The sequence below is a fragment of the Gymnoscopelus braueri genome (genome assembly GCF_963280865.1).
Source record: "Gymnoscopelus braueri genome assembly, chromosome: 16".
In the NCBI taxonomy this organism is placed as follows: domain Eukaryota; kingdom Metazoa; phylum Chordata; class Actinopteri; order Myctophiformes; family Myctophidae; genus Gymnoscopelus; species Gymnoscopelus braueri.
Window position 1 is genome coordinate 23924067 of NC_137616.1, and position 25890 is coordinate 23949956.

Consider the following 25890-nt stretch of genomic DNA (forward strand, 5'->3'; position numbering starts at 1 on the left):
CTTGATGGCAGAGACACTCGGTAGAAGGAGAGGCCGCAAGAACCTCCTGCATGTCCTGCTTGAACTCCTCCTGTAGTTCTGAGCTGGAACTGACTGTTCTGTTGCTCCTACTCTTTTTTTTTTCCTGTCCAATTCTCCTGGCATGGAGACCTGACACGCGCCACTGGTGCTGACATGGGCCGTAGCATGGCCAGCAGTGCTGTACAGGTTTTCCTAAGTGGAGTCAGCTCAGAGCAGGTAAACTGCTCCTCAGTGATGTGTTGCTTGGTCTCCTTGAGTGCCTTGTTGGTCTCCTCCAGCCTCTGGTGTTTTTCTTCCAGCTGGATGGTGCACTGCTCCAGTTGGCTCCTACTGTCTGTAAAAAGCTCCATCACCTTCTTCAGTTCCTCCTCTGTGGCAGTAATCCTCTCTCTCGCTCTATATATATCTATATATATATATATATATATATATATATATATATATATATATATATTTGCATATTTTCTCCTCCTGGGAGATGATCTGACCTGTCCTGTGATTGTTTTTTTTATGATTAATATTTTATTTAGCAGTTTATTTGTTAATTTTTTTATGAAGACATACAGTAAAACCCACTAAAAAGTGGTCAGGGCACCTAGGCTCCAATGTAGCCTGACAGCACATTGTGAGTTCGAGTCCCGTTCCCGACGATCTTTGCTGCATGTCTTTTCCCATCTCTCTCTCTCCCTGTTTCCTGTCTGCCTCTACTGAAAACTACAAATAAAGGCCAAAAAGACCCCAAAAATATCTAATAAAAAATGTGCATTGCACATCTCGACCTAAAAGACTTAACTCACTCAGTCCACAACAGGATCCTATAGCAGAAAGCATGTTCCACACCTACATACCAGATCTCCTCGGCTATAAATAATTAGAGAGGTTTGAGACCTGACAACCTGCGGCCCCCACGTGGGTCCAAAGCCAAAGAGGTGCAGAGACACGGCAGGACCAGGCAGCTGCACCTTGCGCTGCGAGCAGCACGGTCGCATCATGTGATTGTAATTTCCTGTAGTTCTGAGCTGGAACTGACTGTTCTGTCGCTCCCACTCTTGTCCAATTCTCCTGGCATGGAGACCTGACACGCCACTGGTGCTGACATGGGCCGTAGCATGGCCAGCAGTGCTGTACAGGTTTTCCTAAGTGGAGTCAGCTCAGAGCAGGTAAACTGCTCCTCAGTGATGTGTTGCTTGGTCTCCTTGAGTGCCTTGTTGGTCTCCTCCAGCCTCTGGTGTTTTTCTTCCAGCTGGATGGTGCACTGCTCCAGTTGGCTCCTACTGTCTGTAAAAAGCTCCATCACCTTCTTCAGTTCCTCCTCTGTGGCAGTAATCCTCTCTCTCTCTATATATATATATATATATAGTATATTTGCATATTTTCTCCTCCTGGGAGATGATCTGACCTGTCATGTGATGTCATTTTTATGATATTTTATTTAGCCGTTTATTTGTTAATTTTTTTATGAAGACATACAGTAAAACCCACTAAAAAGTGGTCAGGGCACCTACGGCCCTATTCTGGGCGCTGTCTTACCCATTATCCCTAAACTTCTTTGCCATTTTTTACTATTTTTAAAAACATTTTCAAGTAGTTCAAATAGCCAATCTACATCGACACATTGTGAGCTTGTAGATTTGCTATTTCAACTATTAAGTGGTTAAAGTAACAATAAAATACAGTCCACACACTGGATACTCTATTCCTTGGTTGTCTGAGGAGGAACTGCCTGGCTCAAAACGTCACCTGGGTGGTAAAAAAGAAAACAAGACCAGGAGACCTGGTTCTGCCAGACCCAGAATAAATTCCTAGTACTTTATAAGGACTTCGTATGACGGACTTCGTATTACGTGTCAGCCTGTGTCCCTTTTATGCCCATGTATGGAGAAGAAAGGGTCCCTTTTATACAGCCGGTCTTTTTCGCCCATGTATGGACGAAAGGGGGCAGAGCCTCATATAGGCCGACCCTCTGGGTCTGGCAAAAACATTGGAGCTTTATCCAGTATGCAGACTCCAATTTCATTGCGATGTTTGCCAGCACCTGGCTTTTTAAACTGTGAACCGTGCTTTAGCCTATTCACTTATTACCAGGTTGCTTGCAGACTGGTCTAGGAAGAGACTGATCAACTACTCAACACTTTCTCGACACTTTCTAACCACTTTCTAGCGACCTTTTCCATTGGCTGTCCTTCAATCCTTTAAGCCAATGGGGAGACTTCCCCATACTCTGAACGACGGGCGTCCTCCTATATGGGATCATAGCCCAGAACAAAAAAAAAAAGTGTGGTCGTCGCCACCAAACAAACTATTGACTTGACTCCTCATACATACATACACACACACACACACACACACACACACACACACACACACACACACACACACACACACACACACACACACAGCGCCGCCTCCAACAGCGATTTGTTACTCCGCGAGCGAAAGGGTACAGGACCACGGGTCCATTTGGTTCCGTGCAGGGACGCTGGAGAGAGCAACCTGGTATTGATATGACTGCGTCATCATTTCTTGTTTAAAGTAACATAGCTACCCATATGAACTGCATAGACTCCTATGTATTGGAGCGTTACAGAACAGTGGGCACTTTCTTACTACTTAAGTCTTAGGTACTGAAGTAAAGACGTGCTATTTTACTTTTTTATGTGAAGCGATGTTTACGAATGAATGACTTGACAGTTTTACCTTTTTGTATGGACAGTATTGTGTTGCGTTCAGAATAATTTTGTAATGCAGATTTTAACATTGTGTTTGAATGTAAAAATAAAAATCAACACTGCTGACATTATGAAAGTTGTTTTAACTCTTCGACCTGTTCACTTAAATGGGTGGGGGGCAGTGGTGGAGTCCAGCCTTCAAAATGTAGCTACTTGAGTAAAAGTACAAAAGTATTGGTATCAAAATGTACTTAAAGTACAAAGTACTCATTATGCAAAATGTCCAATTTAACAACGTTTTCAAATGAATGAAATTAGCAGATCTACAAGCTCACAATGTGTGGCATCGTGACTCATTGAGCTTGTAGATTGGCTATTTTCAAATGGCTGAAATGTATAGGCCTATAGGGATGAAGTGGTTAATGTATGTTTTGTAATAATCAAAATCTACAAAGTGAATAATTGTAGTGGAGTAAAAGTATATTTGCCCCTTGAGATATAGTGGAGTATAAGTAAAATTATTGAAAATTGGAAATACTCAAGTAAAATAAAAAATGCCTAAAAAATGTACTTAATTACTTTCCATCACTAGTGGGGGGGGGGTCAATGAAATAAAATCCCCTTCAGCCAATAAGGTTTGCTTTGTCATCGCGGGCCTATTAAAAGCCAGGGAATGTGACCCTGTCATAATGGACCTCTGTGATGGAGCATTAGTCTTAACATTAGCACCTTGCGTGCCCGGCCCTCGGGCAGTGTTAATAGCTTCCTCGAGGGATGTGATGAGAGAGAGAAGCCAGACATAAGTGTTGCCAGCTTTTGCGAGAGAAAACAAGCGGTCAGGCCTACAGAAACGAGAAGTGAGTAGGCCATACCTGCCAACTCTCCTGTTTTCACCAGGAGACTCCTGTTATTTGACCATTTCTCCTGGACAACTCCTGTTCTTCCATTTCTCCTAATTTGGGGGATTCCACCCTTTTTGTGTGACCCCTCACTGATATGCAACCACGGCCATTCATGTTAATTTGCTAGTTCCTTGAGTATTTGATATAAATCATAATGGCAGTATTTGATTGTTATTTTTTTGTCTTGTCTCTCTCTCTCTCTCTCTCTCTCTCTCTTTGATTCTGGCACACACACCCTCTTTCTGAGAGAATGGGAATGTTACTCTTTTACTGTCGCTCTATGTAGGCTATATTATGTCTGGATAAACTCCAGACATAATGGAGCCTTTTGCAAAGGCTAAAATGTAATTTAGATAGCATGTTATGTAAACAGATGCCAGGTCATTTGTAGACCAACCGCCTATTAAACAAAACGAGAATTAAATAAGCCTGGATTTAAGTCAAATCCAGGTTTGACAAAGTCTGGTCCGTATAGCCTGGTTTATTCCGTTCCATGAACGCCAAGCCAGGCTGAAAAGGAGCGACTTTGTTGAGCTAGACCATAGGCCGTGGGCCGAGTGCTTTAGTTTTTGAATTGGTTGATCCCCATCAAGGAACTGGCAATTTTTTTTGTATTAGATTAATTGTTTATGAACACATTATCAAATGTTTCCAACCTGAAAAGTTGCTCCAGAATAATAAAACTTAGATATAATATCACTAACTAAACATTACTTATTTTCAAAAACCTGGCAACACCATGTGAAGTATAAACCAATCAAAGCTCGCCTACTGTATTGTGCAATTCAGTTGGCCAATCACGTTCTTCGTACCACTTGAAAAGCAGAATCAGGAAATACAGCTCAGATGGAATCAAGAAAACAACAGAGGTAGAGGTAATTTTTGTTTTGGGATGATTGTTGGACTTATTCTTATGAAAATGTATACAATGGATGCAGACAATAGAATGAGCCATGTTGATGATGGCACATTATGATATTAAGCATCAATACAAGTAAGACGCGCAAACGCGGGAAGCGAACGTAAAAAGAATAATAATAATGAAAAAAAAATATGAAAGAAAAAGTAACCAATAAAGAAAAATACAAAAAATACAAAAAAAATCTGCATTAAAAGGAGCATCTTAGAAAAATACAAATTGACAAAAAAAATACTTTGAATGTTTTTGAACAATTCAACAAAGTGTTTGAAGTGCCTGTTTCACCCACTTCCGGGGGGCGGAGCCAAAATCCAAGGCCGAAGTATTTGTTCGTAGACCCCCTCGTAGAAAAAGTTTCGGAGCGATTCGGGCATTTTTCATTTAACATGGGGTTTCAATGGGGAGTTTTTAGGAGCCTTCTCCGGGGCGTGGCTTCCGGGGGAAGGGGCGGGCTTAAATGCAACCTTGACAGGTGTTTTCAAAGACCTTTCATTTGATGTATGGTACGTCTATATTGGACATTTACTTGGCTGCACACAGGCAGTGCACACAATAGTGCACACAGAGACGCAGAGAGACACACAAGCCGAGCACGGTTTCATAGTAAGCTCCACTTGCGCGGAGGCCTCCTTCCGCTGCGTTCGCAATTATATCATAACGTTAGTGTTGCCAACAGCAGGATGGTTTGCAGATGCAAATTTCGTTTTAACAACTGCTGCAAATGCTTAAGATACTATTAAGCAGTGACCAATCAATATGTACCCCTTTATAAATGTCTCGCTATCATAAATTGGCTCTGCTGCACTATTTTGCCTTATTATTTTATTGATTCCCATCTTGTATAATTTCTATTAAGATCTCATCACTGTGCATCCGTTGTCAAAGTTGGTGTTTAGATTATAGTTACGATTGGTGACTAAATACATTAACAACTGGTAACTTTAGCTTAGAACTTGTCAAGAGAGAAAGTGCCTTGCCCCAATGGAATACAGTGACTGATGAATTAATAATAACTGTGCATCCGTTGTCAAAGTTGGTGTTTAGATTATAGTTACGATTGGTGACTAAATACATTAACAACTGGTAACTTTAGCTTAGAACTTGTCAAGAGAGAAAGTGCCTTGCCCCAATGGAATACAGTGACTGATGAATTAATAATATACTGGATCATACGTAAAATGAAGAATACCTTGTGATGACATTTTATTACAAATGAAAATGAAAATAAGAAACAGTGCAGTAACAATACGTTTTCATATAGCAGCAATTTTGCATGTGCAATATAAATATATTGTCTGGCGGAAACCTCATTATGGTCAAAACTGTTACTTTTCAGCATAAACATTCTAATTTAGAAAAAACAGCAGATCGACAAAAAAAAACAAGACTTGCACAACATAATTTGGCAAGACACACCATCTCCGGTTTACTTCCCATATCTGCATAGTCTCGCGTCTCGCGTCTCGCGTAGCTATCTGCGTGAAGTGGGTGGACACCAACCTGCTTCTGGTCTCCTAAAAAGGCGTCCGCCCACTTCACGCAGATAGCTACGCGAGACATGAGACTAAGCAGATACGGGAAGTAAACCGGAGATGGTGTGTCTTGACGATTTTTGTTGCGCGAGTCTTGTTTTTTTTTCAGGACTTTCAAAAAGCGTTAAGCATTGGTTCTCAAAGTGGGGTCCGGGGACCCCCAGGGGTCCTTGGGGGGGTTCCACGGGTTCCATTAGGGGCGGCCATAGCTGAGTGGTTAGTGAGCCCGCCTAGGGAGCCAGAGGCCCTGGTTGCCCCAGGTACGATTCCAGGCCACGCCAGCATATGTGTCGATGAAATGAAATTTGTCCCTGAGCAAGACTCTTAACCCCTAATTGCTCACAGGCCCTCATTGGAAACAAGCCCGCAAGGACTTTCATGAACGTCCTGTTAAAAGGAATTATCCTTATCCTTATCCCCAGCAAAATGTTATTAAATATGGCTCTTTTATTGCTACTTTTAACTTTTTAATGGATCCTTTGTAAGATAAGCCTGATAAAAGTGTCAAACTCCCAAAATCCACCAGAATACTGGAAATTACATCTACTATGTTAAAAATGTCTTGGGGGGGACCCCCAGCGTGGTCAAGAGTCCTGCCAACTACATCACATGGCTTGTTCCTTGGAGGAGTTGGAAGTCATACTATATTATGTCAGAATAAATGAAGTCATATTATACTGTAGTAAAAAACATGTAGTACTGTTGTTAAAAAAGAGTTGATTTGGTTTTGTAATTAATTGATTGATCTTCATGGCAATAAATGCATAAAATGGAAGTGGTTGGATTCATTTTACTTAATTTGTTATCCCTGCGTCACTAGAATAGTATGGGGCTCCGTCTATATAATTGATAAAGATTTTCTCCAACTTAATTCAGCTAATCAAAGAGGAACTGTGGTCATAATGCAACACTGTTTGAGAAACTAGTTGAAAACTTTATAACCACCAAGTATCTTAATCTAGGATCCAAAGTGACAATAACAGCCAATGTGGTTGATTAAACCCGATATAGTTTTGGTCTGCCATCTAGTGTTCACTGCAGCATATTGGCATTTTAATAAAGGTAATTACTTAGCCTTATCAGACAATAACACAAGACCCCCCAAAGAAAATAAAAATCCTAGCCGCCTATAGAGAAAATAAGGCTTTATTGCATAATGAGCAAGTACGATAGCTTCATACATGTCTGGGGGAGAGAGAAAAAAGGCTTGCACTGAAAAAGCATATACAAAACATCTGTACACAACATACTTTGAACGGTATTCATGATTTATGCCAAAAAGTGGGAGGGGCTAAAAAAAAAAAAAAAGTGCAACAGAACACTTAATACAGTATGTCGAGAGAGGGTAAAGCTTATACTTATCTGAGAATAGATATATATATATACAGGAATATAAAAAAAAGCATGCATAGTTTATTATCTTGCGGTATTTTACGGGTACCAAGTCTCAAAAATAAAACATTCGTACACATTTTTTTCTGGCATGCCCATTATGTACATGTATGTTACTTTGGACATGGCTGGCTTTGCATTACAATTCAGAGAAGTAAAACAAAAAAAAAGAGATTACACATACATACAAAATTTAAATCTACAGAATGCAGACATTTTGTAGACAGATTTAGGTGCATGATAATACTATGATCTAGTATGTTTGAATCAGAGGATTATTGAAAATGGCTGACTTTGAGGTGCAGAGACATGGATCACATAAATGCCTACAAACTGTGTCATTGGTCAGAAAATGCCAAAAAATCTTAGTAGTATTCTTCTTCCAAATACAGCCATTGGACAGTAAGGGCACGGCCACACCGCACTTTTATTTTACCTCTGGGGCGGAATCTGCCAATGCTTTGTCAATGCAAATGCGTGGATTCTTGGAAAAAATCAGCAAGACCATGAATCCACGCATTTGCATTGACAAAGCATTGGCAGATTCCGCCCCAGAGGTTAAAAAAAAGTGCGGTGTGGCCGTGCCCTTAGGGAAGTAATACTACATCACATGTTAACTTAAAATCTTTCATAGCCAAAATCCCACTGTTAAAATGCCAATTATGGGATTTGCCCATTGGAAACTAGTTTAGCAAAACATGTTGAGTCTTAACTTTATTAATACTAATCCCACTTTAAGGACATCAGCAAGGAGGCTTCATGCTATGTTTCATCGATCGGTAAGGCACAATTACAGTGATGCCTTCCATGTGAACATCACTGTCATGGAGGGTCAGAGATCCTGTATAAAAATAGAGTCTATTTACTGCACTGGGCAACAGGAATGTATTAAGAAGCTAGAATCTGTTCAATTCTATTCTTCTCACAAATAGAGGCTGTGTGGGGGGAGTATTAGCTATTAAAAAAATACTTGATTGGGCAATCAAGACTTAATGTTACTCAAAGCTCATTTGCTCTGGTAATAAAATAAAAGATGCACTCCTTTAGAAATTACAATGTTAATGACTCAAATAAATAACAAACAAAAAGGTGTTTCTCCTTTCAAAGCAAAACTCTATATTTAAATGTAGAGGCAAAAATTTGCTGTATTAATCAGTTAAATATCATGGATTCTTTTTTAAGAAAGGTATTAAATACTTTTTGTTTGGCAAACTCTTTCATAGTGAAATAGAAAATCATTTTAATAACACTGCCGCCATCTAGTGTTCACTGCAGCATATTGGCATTTTAATAAAGGCTTTCAATAGTGAAATGTTAATTCCAAAGTTCATCTTTCTTGAGAAATGTTCTATGCAGCAGTGGTTCATCCTAACATTGTTGTTCAGCTGATATTGTTGTCTTCATTTTGAAGTGATAGGGAACAAAAACTTACCATCCAAATATCTCAAAAAGGGGGAAAAGGTATTTGAGAAAAAAATGCATTTGCTAGCCGTTAGCGTATTTTGTACCGTTTCAACAATCATTCGGTTTCCTCATTGGTCAGGAATGCTCTGGCTTGACAGGCTAATGCTAACATAAAAATAAAGAGAAAGAATGTGATCATAAGCGTTCACTAGTCTGGATAAAGTCATGTTAATTTCTGTACAGGCTTACACTCAACCTAATTTTCTTTTCCATTGAATTTGTATTCAATATTTGCTACAAATGCCTTTCAACAATGGACACATAAGGAATTGTGTGTGTTTTTTTTAGAAGGAGTTAAAATCCAAGGGGAAACTGTCAGATCAGTGGTGATGGGACAGGGAGGCCCCCTTCAGTTCAGATGAGGCGGGAGTTCTTGAGGAACTGGATGAGGACCTGGTAGACAAACTTGTACTGGGAGATGGTCTGCACCATAAGCATCCTCTGCTGCCTCAGCCCCGACAACATGGTGGGAACCTCCACCCCCTGATGGAGACAAACAATCAAGATTTGTATTTGTCACTTATACAAGTACAAGCAGCGAAATGTTGATGGGACTTGATCCGCAAAATACACAACAATAAACATAATAATACAAGAAAAAGGGGGGGGGATATATCATTTAGAAGAGAAGTGAAGAAGGAGTTAAAACTATCTACAGAATTGTTAACACTTTAACCCATTAATTAATTAATTAATTAATACATTATGTTTTTTGTAGAATCATGTTGTTGTTTTTTCAGATGTTGCTATATCAGTGGTTCATGTCAAGAACCACCAAAATTATATGTATTTGGCCGCGGACCCCCATCTCAAAATATGTTGTTCCAGGGACCCCCCCAGAAGCAAAGATTTGAGTTACAAATGTTCCCTTTAAAAATATATGTTCAAATATTTGCACAAATGTTCAAGATTTTTCAAAAATAGCAGATCTACAAGCTCATAGAGCTCTATGAGCTTGTAGATCTGCTATTTGTGAATAGCCAAAGTATAAGATAATGGTTAAAGTGGTTACACAGATGCGTTCCCGGTCTTAATGGGTTAAAAAAAAAGATCAGCTGAGGTGGTCTCTCCACTGACCTCATTGTGCTCCAGGCAGCTGATCATGAGCTCGGTGAGGATCACCACTCCGGTGCGGCCCACCCCGGCACTACAGTGGACCACCACAGGAGGGTTGAGGCTCTTGGAGGTGTCCAGCATGGAGTTGGTGTGCCTTCTCACCGACTGGATCTCTTCTAGGTAGGCTAAGGCAGCGGAGGAGAAGAAGAGGAGGAGAAGAAGGGAGACAGTAGATGAGAACACTACAGTTCTGAACGATGAAGAGACCATTGGCTGAAATGTGCTGTGCTGATTTGACACATCAGAATCTGTTTACTCGTCGTGTGGAGTATATTGTAGCATGTGAGTGAGCGAGTCAGATTACCCTAGTAATCCTAGTGTCACTTTGGTAATTTCCCCGGCTTTCCATCGCTCACACTATATGCCTTAATGCAAAGAACATGTAAAAAAAAAAACTGTTCTACTCATTATGACGAGTGAATAGATTGTGATGTCTGAAGTTGCAATGATGCCCTTTAAAGACCCCTTCCCTATGTCCCCCATGTGTGGTTGAAATCCTTAAATATTTTAAGGATGAAATCCCCTTTCTCCCCATAAAAAACGTCCCTACAGGCACTTCAGAGTATCTCTATATTTTTTCTTAATTCAGTATGCCAGGATCTATGAATAGCTAATGTGGAACACTCCTGTGATCACATTAATGTAATAATCAATAGTAATAATAATCATCCCTACATCCCCTAGAATTTGATAACATCCAAAAAGATGGGGCAAACACCAAATGCACCACGGCAAAAACAAAGGAGCCAGTCACTTCCTCATTGACCAGTGCATGTCTTTAATGAGGCTCTGATTGGCATTTGGCATGTCACACCCGGTCCAAGTTGTGTTGTCTGTGTCAAACCTGGATCCAGCGAGTGGTTACATGGAAACTACCAGAATGTTCACAGGTGAGCTTCAAAAAGACATTAACCCAACAAAAAACACAACTTTAAGTTAATAGAGGCACTATTGTTACTCAACAACTGCTTTTGGCAGTGGTTGCAGAGCATGCTTTTCTTCCTGCCAACCTTGAAACACAATGTTTTTCTGCATTAGTGCGTATCACTATAGCAGTGGTTCTCAAATCATTTCAAAGTCAAGGACCCTCAAATTGATTTTGGCTGCTGACACCCTTTTGAAAAGATGTAGTGCCAGGGATCTCCACAAGAGACATGTCAAGATTTGTCAACATTATTCAAAAATAGCTGAAAAATAAAATAGTGAACTGTCGCTCATTTTTCTGGGGACCCTCTGGAACCCCCTCAAGTAACCCTGGGGGTCTCCAGACCCCAGTTAGAGAAGCACTGCACTAAAGCACCGACCAACAGACTAACTAATGTACCACATTAACTAATGGAGGTGGCCTCTAAGAGGTGAACGCCAGGGGTCAACCCTACTCACAGAGGAATCCCTGGACGTATTCGGGGCAGCCATGCTCGGGCCAGTCGGTGTACTGCAGGTGCCAGACGGTCCTCTCCTGACCCGACAGGAGGTGTTTGACCTTCAGCCCTGTGGTCGCGTAGCAGCCCGAGTCGGTGCGGAACTTGGAGGTGACCTTGAACTTGCCATGCGTGGCCGAGTTGTGCTTGGAGCCCAGCTTGGGCCAGTAGCGGTGGCTCTTTGACCTGCCGCCCTCCTGCATGGTTGACGGATGAGGATGGATGGATGGGTGGGTGGAGGAGAGAACAAGATATATTTTAAGATATGGAGATATGGACTGAACTGTTTCCTACAGCCACATACAGTGTGTATACAAAAATAAATTTTAATAGACATTGAGAGACACACACACACGATGGGACAAAAACTCACAGTCAAACAGAAACACACACACACACACACACACACACACACACACACACACACACACACACACACACACACACACACACACACACACACACACACACACACACACACACACACACACACACACACACACACATCCTATTATTCACACACAGCCTAGACATACAACAGCTGTTGTCCAGTGAAAAATAGCCATGTCTGTGTCCATGCTTGTGCACGTGCATGTGTGTGCGTGTGGCACGCTCAGCTGTACCTCCTCGGCTGTAACCATGGCGATGACGTTGACCCCCTGTTCCCACACCATCTGCCAGAAGTCTGCGCAGGTGTTGGCCAGCGGGCCCTGGGTGGCGATGTAGTGCCACTCCTCACCACTGATTGTCACCTGGGAACACACACACGCACGCACACACGCAGTGAGTGTGAGTGTTACACAGTGTTTTAGAATAAAATAGGAGCAAATTACATTGCAGTCTGCAGTTCAAACAAGAATCTGCCTACACGCACGCAGGGAAATAGCCGCTCACTGGAAAACAAACCTAACATTACATCCATAAAACCAAACACCCACACGTTTAAATGATCAGAAATATACATTCAGCCAAAACGACAATACATGTATCCACCACTAGAGGGCAGTATTAATTTCTGTTTTCCATTCATAGCAGCAACTATCCTCCCTTATCATGATGACGCCCTTCTCTCTCCACTCTCCAGCTTTCCTTCAGCAAGAACCGCAGGCCCACACGCAGTACGAAAGAAACCCTGCCCGTGTGTGCACCTCACTTCGCCCATAATGAGACGGTGGAATGCCATTATGTAACGAGCATGTTTCAGCTGATTTTGCGGGTCACCTCGTGACTGTAAACACTGTATTAGGAGGTGGATAGGAAATAAACAAGCTCTTTTGTCCTGCAGCAGTCACCTCAGATGACGGGGGGGGGGGGGGGGGCTAAGAGGGTTAACCACTTAAGCCCTATTTTATACCTCGGCTATTCGAAAATAGACAATGTACAAGCTCACAAAGCGTTGTGATGTGACATGTCGTGAGTTTGTAAATCTGCTATTTTTGAAAAGTTGAGAAAAGACTAGAAACATTTTGAAAAACCTTTTGAATATTCCCCCTGTCTTTGATGACATGCTCAAAATAGGGACACCATGGTTAATGTCATTAAAGGTAGGGTAAGTGATATTTTTGGGTTAAAACAAAAAGTATATTTTTTAAAGGTTTAAGCACTATATTCTGATAGTAATCATTGCTAGAGAGTGTTTGTTCAGTAACAGGAGTCTCCCCGTCTCTCCAGCTCTTTAATAAACAGAAAATACATTTTCTGGTAGGTGTCAAAATCTCAGCCAATCAGGAGAAAGTACCCATTTTTAAGCTTCATTTTTATAGTGTTCCTGTTCAAATTTTGCCTGCTCATTTCTTAGTGTCATCACTTCCAATGTCACTTGTTTAATCTATATCCTGATTGAGTTCTCTATCCTGATTGGATAAAATTGGAAATGAAACTGAAACTGAAACGAAAATGCATTTTCTGTTTTATAAAGAGCTGGAGAGACATGGAGACTCCTTATATGGACAGGACACCCTATAGTAACGAGCACTATCACAACATAGATCCATTTTGCAATTATTTGAATAATTGCAAATCACTTACCCTACCTTTAACATGGTGGTAGGTCATGATTCAGCATTGCCTCTGTGCAAGTACACGCTGCACAATCACACACACACACACACACATACTGTGCGCTCACAGACACTTACACATGAGTAAGTGCACATGCATACGCATGCTCGCACACGCGCACACACACACACACACACACACACACTGATAACCACAAACAAACAAAGTGCTTAATAGTTAAAAGCTGAGAATGAACAGAGTTGTGGGGGGATCAGCTCAGGTTGACTTAAGAGGGTTTGGAGTTTGGACTGCATTCCTAGGGAATTCCACCAGCTCTGTGAGCTTAAAGGCCCAAACAGTCTTCAATGGCTGCCTTTCATCCTTTCCTTATGACCTTCCCTTCTTAAAAATGGCCTCAACTTAAAAAACACCAGGGAGCTAATTACAGTATGCAAACTGCATATTGTTACAAGCAGAATAGTATACAAATTTGATCTGACTTAACAATACTGCAATCTGTTTTGGAGGATATTTATACACCTTTAATGAACACATGACATCAAATTCCAGGCCCAAAACCAAACCAAATTATCTTGCTTCTAGCTACACCTTTCGGTGTAGCTGAGGGGTTTATGACACCACTGCCCCCTCTGAAAATGCACGCGGCCCACCCACCTGACCACCTAACACAGCTGCCGTGTTAAATGGTCAGATGGGTGGGCTGCAAACAATTTTTTTTCCAAGTCGGGCCCTGATCCAGAAAAGGTTGACCTCTGTCCCCAGGCCCACCTTGATGTGTGAGGCGTTGATGTATCCCGTGTTGTTCTCCTTGTTCGGCACAAGCTCCACCCGGTTCTCCTCGTATGGGACGACGTCGCGGAAACGGTTGCGCTCGCCGTTGTCGGCCAGCGTTGCCGTAGTGAGCGTGCCGTCGGCCCTCTTCTTGGGCACCTGCTCGTACTCTGTGAAGACCCGCTCCTCCTCAAGCTTCAGCTCCAACGTCTTACACTGTGGAGGGGGGGGGAGAGAGAGAGAGAGAGAGAGAGAGAAATGGAGAGAGAGGGAGAGAAGAGGGAGAAGGAGAAAAACAGAGAAACATTACTCCACTCTGAATTCCAAAGTGACACATCGCTGAGAGGTCTCGCATTCAATGCCTAGAGGAGCTCTTATTCATTTGCATTCCTCTATACCTGAGAGACGCTTCACACCGAGAAAATGCTACAAATCTGTTTACAATAGAGCGCTGCATCACATTCCATCACGCCAGCCATCACTCATCTGACTTCGGGCTTTGATGCCAGCTCCCAAGTACTCTGCCCGTGTATAATGTGTCAATGTGACTACAATAGGAAATGATGCAGTGGTACCATACCTCACTGGTATGTGTTTGTTAGGCTAGTCATGACTGAGAGGGTTATCCAGCACAGGGGAGTCTCTCGCTCTCTCTCTTTCTATTTATCTTTCTGCCTAGCTCTCTCTCTCTCTCTCTTTCTCTCTCTCTCTCTCTCTCTCTCTCTCTCTCTCTCTCGGGTCACATTCTTAACATACCATCGGGCCCAGAGGTGATAAGCACCACCATGACACGCGTTCCACAGCCCACTTAGGGCTTGCCCCTGTTAGCCTAGCAACAGTCTGGACAAAGGCTTGGCTGAAAATACCTCAGACAGACAGTACATTGCCGGTGGAATGTGTTCGTTATCATCCTCAAGCTTTGCTTTTCTTATTTGTCAAATAAAGGCAGTGGTACAGTTCAGACATTTCAGCCAATTAGCCTGGTTAACATTGTTAATGTTGTTAATTGTTAATGTTAACCAGTGAGACTTCTGCTCCACTAGTTTCTAACATAAAACAAAGTATTTTAAAAAGGAAACTATTCAATCATATCTGTCCATATCGTGCCACATCTACAAGTCAACTGTTAAAAGGTACACACTATACATGAAATGACCATTGTCAAATACATCTGGAGGCTGCACTAGCTACCAGGGTGGACCCATAAACTTACCCGCTCGTCGGTGGCCTTGGCGCCTTCCTCCGCAGCACTCTCAGGGACAGGCATGCGGGCCACATACAGGCCGTTGAGGGCAGCCATCATCAACGGCCTCTTCATGGAGTCCACCGACATCTTCTGTCTCTCCAGCGTCTTCAAGAGAGAGGACAGATCCGCTGTCATGGTTACAGGTACCAGAGGCAGAGCAACAACTTACTGAGCTGCCCGGGGGTGTGCGCCTGCGCCCCTGGCCTGGTGTGTGTCTGTATGCGATTATTGGTGCGTGCTGGGGTTTGTGGGTGGGGAGAATTTCGTGTGTGCGTGCATATATCCACGTGTGCACGAGTGTTAAGTGAGTGCCTGCTTGCATGCTCGCACATGCGCGCGTGTTTGGATTGGATTCCTTTGAGGCAGAATTTGTGGAATTGTGGTATAAGTCCCTTAAGCCATTGGTTCTCAAACCGTTCGCCCAGTTCATCAAAATTTGTTAATATAGCGTCACAATTATTTTAACCACTTTAACCATATTTTATACTTTGGCTATTCAGAAATAGCAGATATACAAGCTCATAGCGCTGCACTGAGTACCGCGCTATGAGCTTGTAGACTGCTATTTTAGAAAAATCCCTGGCACAAAATATTTTTGAGATAGGGGGTTCCACAGCCAAATACATATAATTTTGGGGGTCCTTGACATGAAAAAGTGTGCCTTAGACTAGAGTCTTGTCTAAAGACTTGTTATGGTGGTCTGTGTTGCCCAAGCTTACTGATTAACTCAGTGAACTGTGCCGTCGCACCGTGGACCAAATCTTGCAACCTGTATAACATTCCATGCTACTATCCATCTCTCCTGTCTCTCCTATCTGCCTCCCTCACTTCTCCTTCACTTCGTTTTCTCCTCTCATCCCTTTTTTTGCCGTTTGCTTTCTTTCAGTCCATCACTTGCTCAAGTGTACCTCTTTGACGCTTGTGTCGCTGTGTGAGAAAAGTAACTATACGTTGCCCTGGTCTCTCCCAGTCCATCTTACTGTCTCTCTCTTGCATGCCAGACAAACTCTGACCCACATTGCGTGGTCTCCTCTCCCCCCCCCCCCCCCCCTCTGAGGATTACCTCTCCCTAATCTCTGTTGGTGCTAAAGCTCTGGGTCCCAACCTTAACACCTTCACCCCTACACCCGCACCATCCAGCTCCACTCCCTCTGGGACAGCCCAAACAACAGGTTTTCTTTTAGGGGGTGGGGGTCATCATGGGCACCTGCTGGGTTTGAGACTAAACCAGTTGGTTTAGGGTGGAGGCTGACCTTGGATGGAAGGTTTATAGCTGTCTGTACACAGTAAAATCCTTGGTTTTCATTTAACTCTGAGAGTGTAAAGAAGTGGACCTAAATGGTCCGTTTAAGGATTTCTTTTACATTCTCGGAGACACATTAACGCTGAGGATTTTACTGTGTAGTTAAGTGAAAAGACAGTGAAATCTGGAGTATGTTAACTCTTTCACTGCCAAGAGTATTTTCATAAAGTACTCCCCCAGTGCCAGCAATTAGCGTTTTTTTAAATTTTTTAATTTTGTAATTTTTCATTCAAATAAATTATCTGATTGGGTGTTTAAACCCATAATACAGTTCTACCAGTAGAGAGCAACAAATCGACACATTGATGACCTCGCTGGCTCACTCGCCCCCTCCCAAACAGGCTCACGTCACATCCGGTCATAACCGGATGTTGACATTTTCGACAATCGTTGATCGGGCTAAATTACGATGTGATACACGACTACGATGACTGATCGTCACCCAGACCAAAGAGAGTAGACGTGGACCTCTCCGTTCGTTTTTTATACCGTGTGAAAAACCGTGACTTTCCCTATTCTGGCCGAAAATTACCGCGGGAAAAAAATTAGAACCGGAAACGGAATCTGCGTCATGAAACCGGAACCCAATGAGTCTGAAGGAGTCAGGAAGCGAAAGTGATCATGAAAAATAAACAGAATAGCGCGACCACAGTCAAAAGTAAAAACTCGGGATTTCTCGTGCTGGCAGGGAGGGTACTCGGGAAAAACTCGGGATATCTCGGGGCGTGGCACTGAGAGAGTTAACTTTGTTCACTCATGCACAGTGACACACACACACACACACACACACACACACACACACACACACACACACACACACACACACACACACACACACACACACACACACACACACACACACACACACACACACACACACACACACACACACACACACACACACACACACACACACACACACACACACAAAATCAGTGAGCTTGAATTAAAGGGGGTTATCGTAAGTAAGTGCTGCGATTTATGCATTTAACTACAGACCCACATACTGGTACTGTGTCAAACAGGGCACCGAGCTGCACAAAGTGCTAATCAAGAGTTGTGAAACTACTAGTCAACAAAATACCAAGCTGCGACATTCAATGTTACAACAGCTCGGTTGTTTGTTTACTGTGAAAGGCAAAGTTTTAACATTTGCAACTATAGTGTAAACTAAAAAAGGCTAAAAGTAAGATGTTTATGTTGATGTGCATCCTATATGGGTCCTCACTAACACTCACTATAGGACTGTACCATCCACACCCCACCTCTGGGATAGAAATGGTACCATCTTCTAGTGAGCATTAATGAGGAACAATATATAGAGATAAGGTGGAGAAAAGGTGAAGTGTTGGCAGTTTGATATCATGTTGATAAGATTCATAGTTCAAACAGTATTTTCCAAAAAGCACATAATAATTAACTTACACAAAATGTATACATACATTGATTAAAAACAAACAAGAATCAAGCCATGAGTCAAGTTTGTCATAGTTGAGAAACTTGAATGCGAGTATAAGATAGTCTTACCCTCTGAGCAATTTCCCTCTCCACTATGCTGTCTTCCAGGGAGAACATCTCTGAAACCGGTCTCTCTTTCACCGGTTCTTTCCTCACCCTCTCCTTCACACTGGTGAGGTCGGGTTCTGAGATGGACGGTCCCAGAATGGCCCCGTTCATCCCAGCCTGGTCCCCTCGGGTCAATGTTCCACCACCCCCACCACCTCCACAGCCACTCACAGGTCCACCTCCGCCGCTGCCTTGGCCCTGCCCGGCTTTGAGCATTCTGGCCTGGGCTTGAGTCGGGTCCATTGGTCCCTGATTGTTCTGTGGTCCTTGAGTATGGTTAGCGTGGTGGTGACTGTGATTGTGGTTGTGGGTGCGGAGGGGGGCGTTGCCAGAAGGCCTGGGGGGGCCAGGATACTCCGGAGGAGGCTTGTTGGGCAGCTTGGCCAGAGCGGCCTGGAGCTGAGCGCTGATGCTGACGTCCTCGTTGAGGCCCGGGATCTGAACGTCTAACTCGGGCCTCTCCTCTTCCTCCTCCTCCTCCTCCTCCTCGCTCTCGCTGCTGTGAATGAGCATGGTGGCATTAGAGAGAGTCTTCTGATGCTGGTAAGCGACCGGCCCAGCTGGCGGCACGGGGGCCTCGGGTGCTTTCTGCACAGGCATCTGCATGGGCAGCTCCTTGGGCTGCTGAGGTGGAGGCTGGAGCGGAGGCTGAGGGCTTTGAGGTTGAGGAATGGCCTGGGGCTGGGGGGGCATCGCCTGCTCCCTCAGAGTATTCCTCCGAAGGAGGGGGGCGTTCATCCCCTTCATCACCAGGCCCTCCATCCCTCCTCCTCCTCGCATGATAACCTCCATGCTGTGTCTCTTGCCCAGGGTGGAGCGGTGCTTAGCCGCCGATGTCAGCGGCTCACTGACCTCCTGCAGTGATTGGTGCACCACAGCCGAACTATCCGGCTGGAAAGTCTTGACCGACAGCTGCACCATGCGGGTGACCAGCTCGGGGCTGCTGCCCCCGATGCAACGGTGCCGGTGGCTGGCCAGGTCTGGCGTGCTGGTGGCCGGGCGGAAGGAGCCAGATGTGTAAGGCGGGGGCGGCCGAGACATGTGGTTCCTCAGCATGTTGGCCGTGGCGGCGTAGAATCCCGTGTTGGCCCCCTGCTGTTTGGTGTTGGCCAGCTCGGGTGTGCTGACGGTGTGGGAGATGGAGCTTCCCACACCTCCGGCACCTCCGCCTCCATTACCACAGGCTGACTGGCAGGGGCCCTGGCTGCAGGCTGGACCACCCTGATGGGGGCCATGAGACACTGGCTTACTGTAGCTGATCTGCGGGGCCAAACAGAATGACAACAAAACTGATGCAAATGCAAAAAAAAACAGTCAACAATGGCCGACAGATATATATGTGTATAAATATGTATATATATGAAATAAAATATGTAAATATAGAGATATATATATGTAATTCACCCAGTACCACACCAGGGATTCTCAAAGTGGGGTCCGGGTCCCCAGCTAAATTAGTTAATATAGCATACAAATCAGTTTTAACCACTTTAACCCTATATAAGGGTGTTATAGCTGATCTAAAAACTCACATCGTCATCACGATCTGCTATTTTCACAAAAGTTTGAAAGAAATTGTCATTTCTGGAATATTTTTGAAAGATTTTAACAAAACAAATCTTGTATTGGGGTCCCTGGCAAAAAAAATACTTCCAGATGGGGGTCCGCGGCCAAATACATAAAAAAAATTGAGGGCCCTTGACGTGAAAACGTTTGAAAACCACACAATACGGTGAGTGTACTTGAGGCCAGGTCGACCCATACCTGCGGTGTGTAGGGTCCTGGGCTGGGCCCCAGTCCATGATAAGGGCCCCTCTCCCTCATCTCGGGCTGACTGTACACCAGGGCCTCGGGCTGGCGGTAAGCGTAGGCGTTGCTGATGTTCAGACTGCGCAGCGATTGGCTGTGGAGGTCGTGGTGGGTGGGCAGCATGCGGCGCTTCTGCCTCATGACGGCGTCGTACTCGGGCGTGGGCCGGTAGGACGGGGCGATGATGGCGCTGTGGCGGTGGCTGGGGATGTAGTCGGGGCGCATCAGCTCGCTGCCCGGGATGCTGAGGTTGGAGGAGATGGGCGAGGGCTGGACAAAGGTCTGGGAATGGTTGAGGGAGCTCAGGCTGGGACTGCTGTACATGCTGCCGTTGGGCACGGTACCATTACGGAACCCGAAGTCCACCGGGCAGCGGTCCAGGCTGGTCTCCGACTTGTAGTACGGGTCATCGTGGAAGATGCTGTCTGCAGGAGGAGGGGACAGAGGGAGGAAGAGAGAAATGGGAACTATGCGGTCGGGTTCCGTGCACAGCAACAGGAAAACGCAGTGGTATGCATGTTTTCCCCCTCTCTATTAGATTACAGGAATAGCAGTCTCTCATGTGAAATTATCTCAAACCCACACACGCTTGGGACACACAAACGAAGTATGATGATTGATGTCACACTCCACAATGATCTCACACCCACGCAGAGTAGCACACCCAGAATGTTTTTTTCCCTTGCTGTTTTTTAGTGTCAAGCCGTCACGACTGAGGCCCTCTGGATTATAAGGCAGAGTGAGTGTGTGAACGAACGAAAGTGAATGAAAGACTGGAGGCACAGTCTGATGCTCTCAGAATGGCTGGGAAATCGTTAAAACACAAATAGGCTGTGTGAGTCACTTTCCTGATGGGAAATACAAAATTAGGTCTATTCAATTATCTCAAACTGCTACTACAGCGACCTCTTGGCTCAATCAAGTTGTGGTTGAAAGCAGCGAGGGGGAAGGGTTGAAACTTGCTCTCATGTATTTGTGTGTGTGTGTGTGTGTGTGTGTGTGTGTGTGTGTGTGTGTGTGTAGGGGGCTGGGGTGGGGGGGGGTACTTGCATTACTACACTTGTGTGTGTAATGTTATGTCCCCACAAGTACAGCAGATTTGAAGCATATATATTGTGAGGACAATTTTTTTGGTCCTCAAGAGAGATGGTTGTTTTGTGGTTACATATTTACATATTTTCTGAGTTATACTTACAATTCCGAAAAGATTCAGGGCTATTTTCGCCATTAGGTTTTGGGTTAAAAATGGCACAAATGCCATTCATTAGATCATAACTCTAAAATGTTGATGTCCTCACAAGAATAGTAATACAAATTACTTATTATTAGTAAATAGTGTGTGTGTGTGTGTGTGTGTGTGTGTGTGTGTGTGTGTGTGTGTGTGTGTGTGTGTGTGTGTGTGTGTGTGTGTGTGTGTGTGTGTGTGTGTGTGTGTGTGTGTGTGTGTGTGTGTGTGTGTGTGTGTGTGTGTGTGTGTGTGCGTGCGTGCGTGCGTGCGTGCGTGCGTGCGTGTGTCTCTCTGTGCGTGTGTGTGACATACCTTGAGAGCTCTGTGTGTCCTGGTAATGCTCTCCATACTGGGAATGTAGGGACGCAAAGTTACAGGATTGGGGCCGTGGCTGAATGGAGGGACGTACACAGAGTTGAAGACACATATATTTACGTTATGTATGTATAAGTTATATAATGAATATTACATGACCCATATTTTGCTTTGTCTATTTTTGTGTGCAATAATTTCACTGCCTTCAATGTCTACCAGGTGTATTGATTGTGTGGCAAGAAACACTGTGTGTGTTACATTATAATCATTCTCACAAGATGAGCAATTAATTCTATTTTATTCAAATGTTATCACTTGTGTTTCTGTGTGATTTAGTGCCATTTGGATACTACTTTCTTTTTTCACTGGCAACATGACTTTGTACAACACAGTAAACTGAAATAAAAACAAACCCCTTTTGAATTTTAGCTGTTGTGTATATTCTCTCTGCAGTCATCTAGCCAGAGGGTGAATGGTAACTGTCCAGCCATAATGTGGGGTCATTGTGGCGTCTCGACCACTAAGGGCTGTGGTTCTCCAGAGAGACCTCTAAGCGCTTGCCCAGGGTGACTGAAGAGCCATTGTGCCACATTTAGCCTTGCCATTGTCTAGCCAGTGGGGAGCGAGACGCACAAATCATGGCCTTCATTGTCACACCGGAAGTCAAAGCATACAACACCCTTACACTTTCCAGCAACACCCACACCACCACCCACGGGCGCTAAACCCATGACTCTGAGACACAATAAAGAGCCGCCCTGAGCGGGCAAACAGGGTTAAGGCCCTGACCACAGCAATTCTTGTTTACCCTCCGGACTTGACCCTCTGTCCTTGGCCTTCTGGTCTGGTTCGTGAAGGTCAGTGGGAATAATATAAAGGTTTTGAAGAGGGGAGGGCACAACAATGTTATGCCACACAAAAAAGACAGCTAATCATTCAGAAAGACTGACAGTACCAGAGAGAGGCGGGGGGTCCAGGTGGGTCGCCGCCTGATTGGTGCAGGTGAGTGGGCGGGCCTAGCGAGAAACAGACACACAAAGTGACCAATCGTGACCACCGGAGGCATAGCGATTCACAAACAAACATCAGAAACAGAAAACGGTTCATGTCAAGAACGGTATCGGTACATAAATGAGTATCTCTACTAGAAGGGTTTGACTTGTAAACAAAAATAGAGGGGAGATATTAACTTCACCATTTAAGCCCTAGATACTTACTCGTATGACAAATAGTGAAAAATACCCTGTGTAACACGTTGTGAGCTTGTAGATCTGCCATTTTTGCAATTGTTTAATTTGAAACAAATAAGTTAAAAAAAAAATGTTTTGACAATTGCTAAATTTTGATTATACGAAACATAAATATCAAACATATCAGACTTCCAAAAAGGAATGCATGCCTTTAATTCAGTCTGACCACCCCCCCTCATCCCCCCCAGCAAACCGAACCCTGGACGTAAGCTCAGTGACTTTATCTATGACACTCACTCTGCACAGATCTTGTTCTGTTTGTAGAACTTGTGTCTGGCCGTGAAGAGACGAGCGATGTACTTGGACATTTCCATATCCTCCTGAAAACGGAGGAAAGAGGAAAAACATTGATATTTCGAAAATAACACACCCGTTATATTTATAGACCATGAGGATAATGTGCTCACGTGTTTGTCTGTGTGCACAAATGTTTGCCAATGTGCCTGTCTTTGTTTAAATTCCATTTTATACTTCCCACAAGATAACCTTGTGCAACGTGTCCTTGTGTGTGTGTGTGTGTGTGTGTGTGTGTGTGTGTGTGTGTGTGTGTGTGTGTGTGTGTGTGTGTGTGTGTGTGTGTGTGTGTGTGTGTGTGTGTGTGTGTGTGTGTGTGAGCAAGCTCCGTGGCCCTGGCGGTAGACCACGGACAGACACAACATTTACCGTGTGAAAGATGATAGTGTCGTCTTTACTGGTTATCTCCACTGTGATGGCTGACTTGTTGTGTGCTATGGTACCAATGTCCTTCCATCTGTAACACACACACACACACACACACACACACACACACACACACACACACACACACACGCACACATGCACACACACACACACACACACACAGATTAAATGTTTCCATGTATACTCCCTTTCTGTTCTCAATTAAAAATGCCCATGTTTATTCGCTGCAGCACCAAGGGATTCACTGCTCCATATAGTATGATATTGCTGTAGGTTGATAACCTTGCATGTCCAAAATCATAACTTTTCAGGAAATGGAAAAAAGGATCTGTGTTCCAATGGATTCAATATGGTTATCATTTATGCATAAGCTCTTTTTAAAAATACTTTTTCATTAGTTCAATTATATTTATAAAACCCACAGAGGTGTAAATCTTTAGTTAAAGGATGACCAAATGTTAAAGGACAACCAATACCATTCATTTATTATAACAAATAAAATAAAAAACATGAAATGATTAAATATGGCTATAAAATATATTTATGAACCTGTGCATTGCAAAATTCTGAGAGTGAAAAAATGGGCCCTCTCTGAGTCTCAGGATTCTAATCAAAAATGAGCTCATCTCTCAAGGAAAGGGGTGAAGTTGGTAAAAGGACTTACCTGTGGAGCATGATGGACCTGCCATTCCGGTGTTTGACAAACACTCCGATGAACGACACGCCAATGAAGATGTCATTGGTGTAGTTGTCCTGTGTGGAGAGGTACCAACACATACTTCAGTTCACAATAAGGTACGTCTGGATGTGGTCTGTACCCTATTTGGCAAGTCCCCAGCTAACCCGCTTGAGAACACACAACGCCATTGGCAGCACTTTCCGAGAAATGCGAATGTAGGGGGAAGAAAAACACTGGAATGATGTCATGAAGGGGTTAATTGCCATAGTCTGTCACCTTGCAGACCGAAACCTTGCTTTCCGTGGCCATAATTCCACCCTAAGAACCAAATAATGGGAACTTTCTCACTCTGGTGGACCTGCTTGACAAGCTCGACCCAGTGATGAGCGAACACATCAGACAAGCAAAGAAAGAAAAGAGATCGCTGGCCACGACATGGGCAAAACAATACAACTTTTTTCTTTTCTTTTTAAGCCATTTTTTAAAAGCCATGTTGAGCATAGGGCGGGATGTGCACATAATGCATTGTAGTTGAAATCTGAAAATAAACCATTATGTATGCAAAACAACACAATTCACATTTTTTGTTGGGGGTTATACTACGTACTATGTATCTATGTGTGATGGTTCTACCTTAGCAGCAAAGCTCTCCTGGCCAAAGCCATCCAATTTCTCCACCTCCTTGATGTAAAACAGCTCCGCTTCAGCAGTCTGCATTCGACTAGAAACCACAGACAGAGATTCAAGACTCAACATTCACCTTATTGACCCCATGGGTACATTTGCTTTTGACATGACAGCCACTAAAGGCTCATTTATACATCGTCGGAAAAACAAAATGCTTTGATGGGAAATGTCGTATGATACAATCATTTGAAGTATACATTTTCCTTAAGAATCATCACACACACACACACACACACACACACACACACACACACACACACACACACACACACACACACACACACACACACACACACACACACACACACACACACACACACACACACACACACACACACACACACACACACACACACACACACTCTCTCTCTCTCTCTCTCTCTCGAACAAACACTCACGTAGGCGAACACTAAATCGGGAGGCCTACCAGTGACTCTTGTGTTCCTCAGCCACCTTCTGAGTCCATTCCTCCAACACCTCATCTCCATGCTGCCAGTTCTGCGATGATGGCCAGAAGATGGTGTCAGAAAGGGGGGAAAAAATGGCGAATGCGGTGAAGGGGAAGAGAGGAGAGCAGAGAAAGAGAGGATTTGGGAGAAGTACGACAAAGAATAGAGGGAAAAAAGGAATGAATTAGAAATGTGTGTGTGTGTGTGTGTGTGTGTGTGTGTGTGTGTGTGTGTGTGTGTGTGTGTGCGTGTGTGTGTTGTGGAGGGGGGGTTACATGGAGAACAATGAGGCCAGATGGAGGTAAAAAAAGAGGAGAGAGGGGTGAGAGGGGAGGGGTGACAAGGTGAGAGAGTGAAAGTTACATCTCTGTGGGCAGAGAAAGTTGTATCAGGTGACACTCCCTCAGCAACACCCACTCACTGTAGCCCTCCATTAAAACACTCCATC

At 43.9% G+C, this 25890-nt stretch overlaps 1 protein-coding gene across 2 annotated transcripts in view; it reads right to left on the reverse strand.

Annotated features, from left to right (window-relative positions):
- Positions 1 to 7173: 7173 nt before the first annotated feature.
- Positions 7174 to 25890, reverse strand: part of LOC308102659 (tyrosine-protein phosphatase non-receptor type 14-like) — a 52633-nt gene continuing 33916 nt past the window's right edge. For both annotated transcript variants that reach the window (XM_080452483.1, XM_080452484.1), the window contains exons 6-20: positions 25421 to 25491; positions 24940 to 25027; positions 24292 to 24380; positions 23610 to 23697; positions 23184 to 23266; positions 22652 to 22712; positions 21694 to 21772; positions 20109 to 20578; positions 18306 to 19604; positions 15443 to 15580; positions 14227 to 14445; positions 12060 to 12188; positions 11399 to 11633; positions 9977 to 10140; positions 7174 to 9382 (exon numbers count right to left, since the gene is read on the reverse strand). In XM_080452483.1, coding sequence (XP_080308609.1) covers positions 9254 to 9382; positions 9977 to 10140; positions 11399 to 11633; positions 12060 to 12188; positions 14227 to 14445; positions 15443 to 15580; positions 18306 to 19604; positions 20109 to 20578; positions 21694 to 21772; positions 22652 to 22712; positions 23184 to 23266; positions 23610 to 23697; positions 24292 to 24380; positions 24940 to 25027; positions 25421 to 25491 — 3342 coding nt within the window. In that variant the 3' untranslated portion in view covers positions 7174 to 9253. The remainder of the gene's footprint in view (positions 9383 to 9976; positions 10141 to 11398; positions 11634 to 12059; positions 12189 to 14226; positions 14446 to 15442; positions 15581 to 18305; positions 19605 to 20108; positions 20579 to 21693; positions 21773 to 22651; positions 22713 to 23183; positions 23267 to 23609; positions 23698 to 24291; positions 24381 to 24939; positions 25028 to 25420; positions 25492 to 25890) is intronic.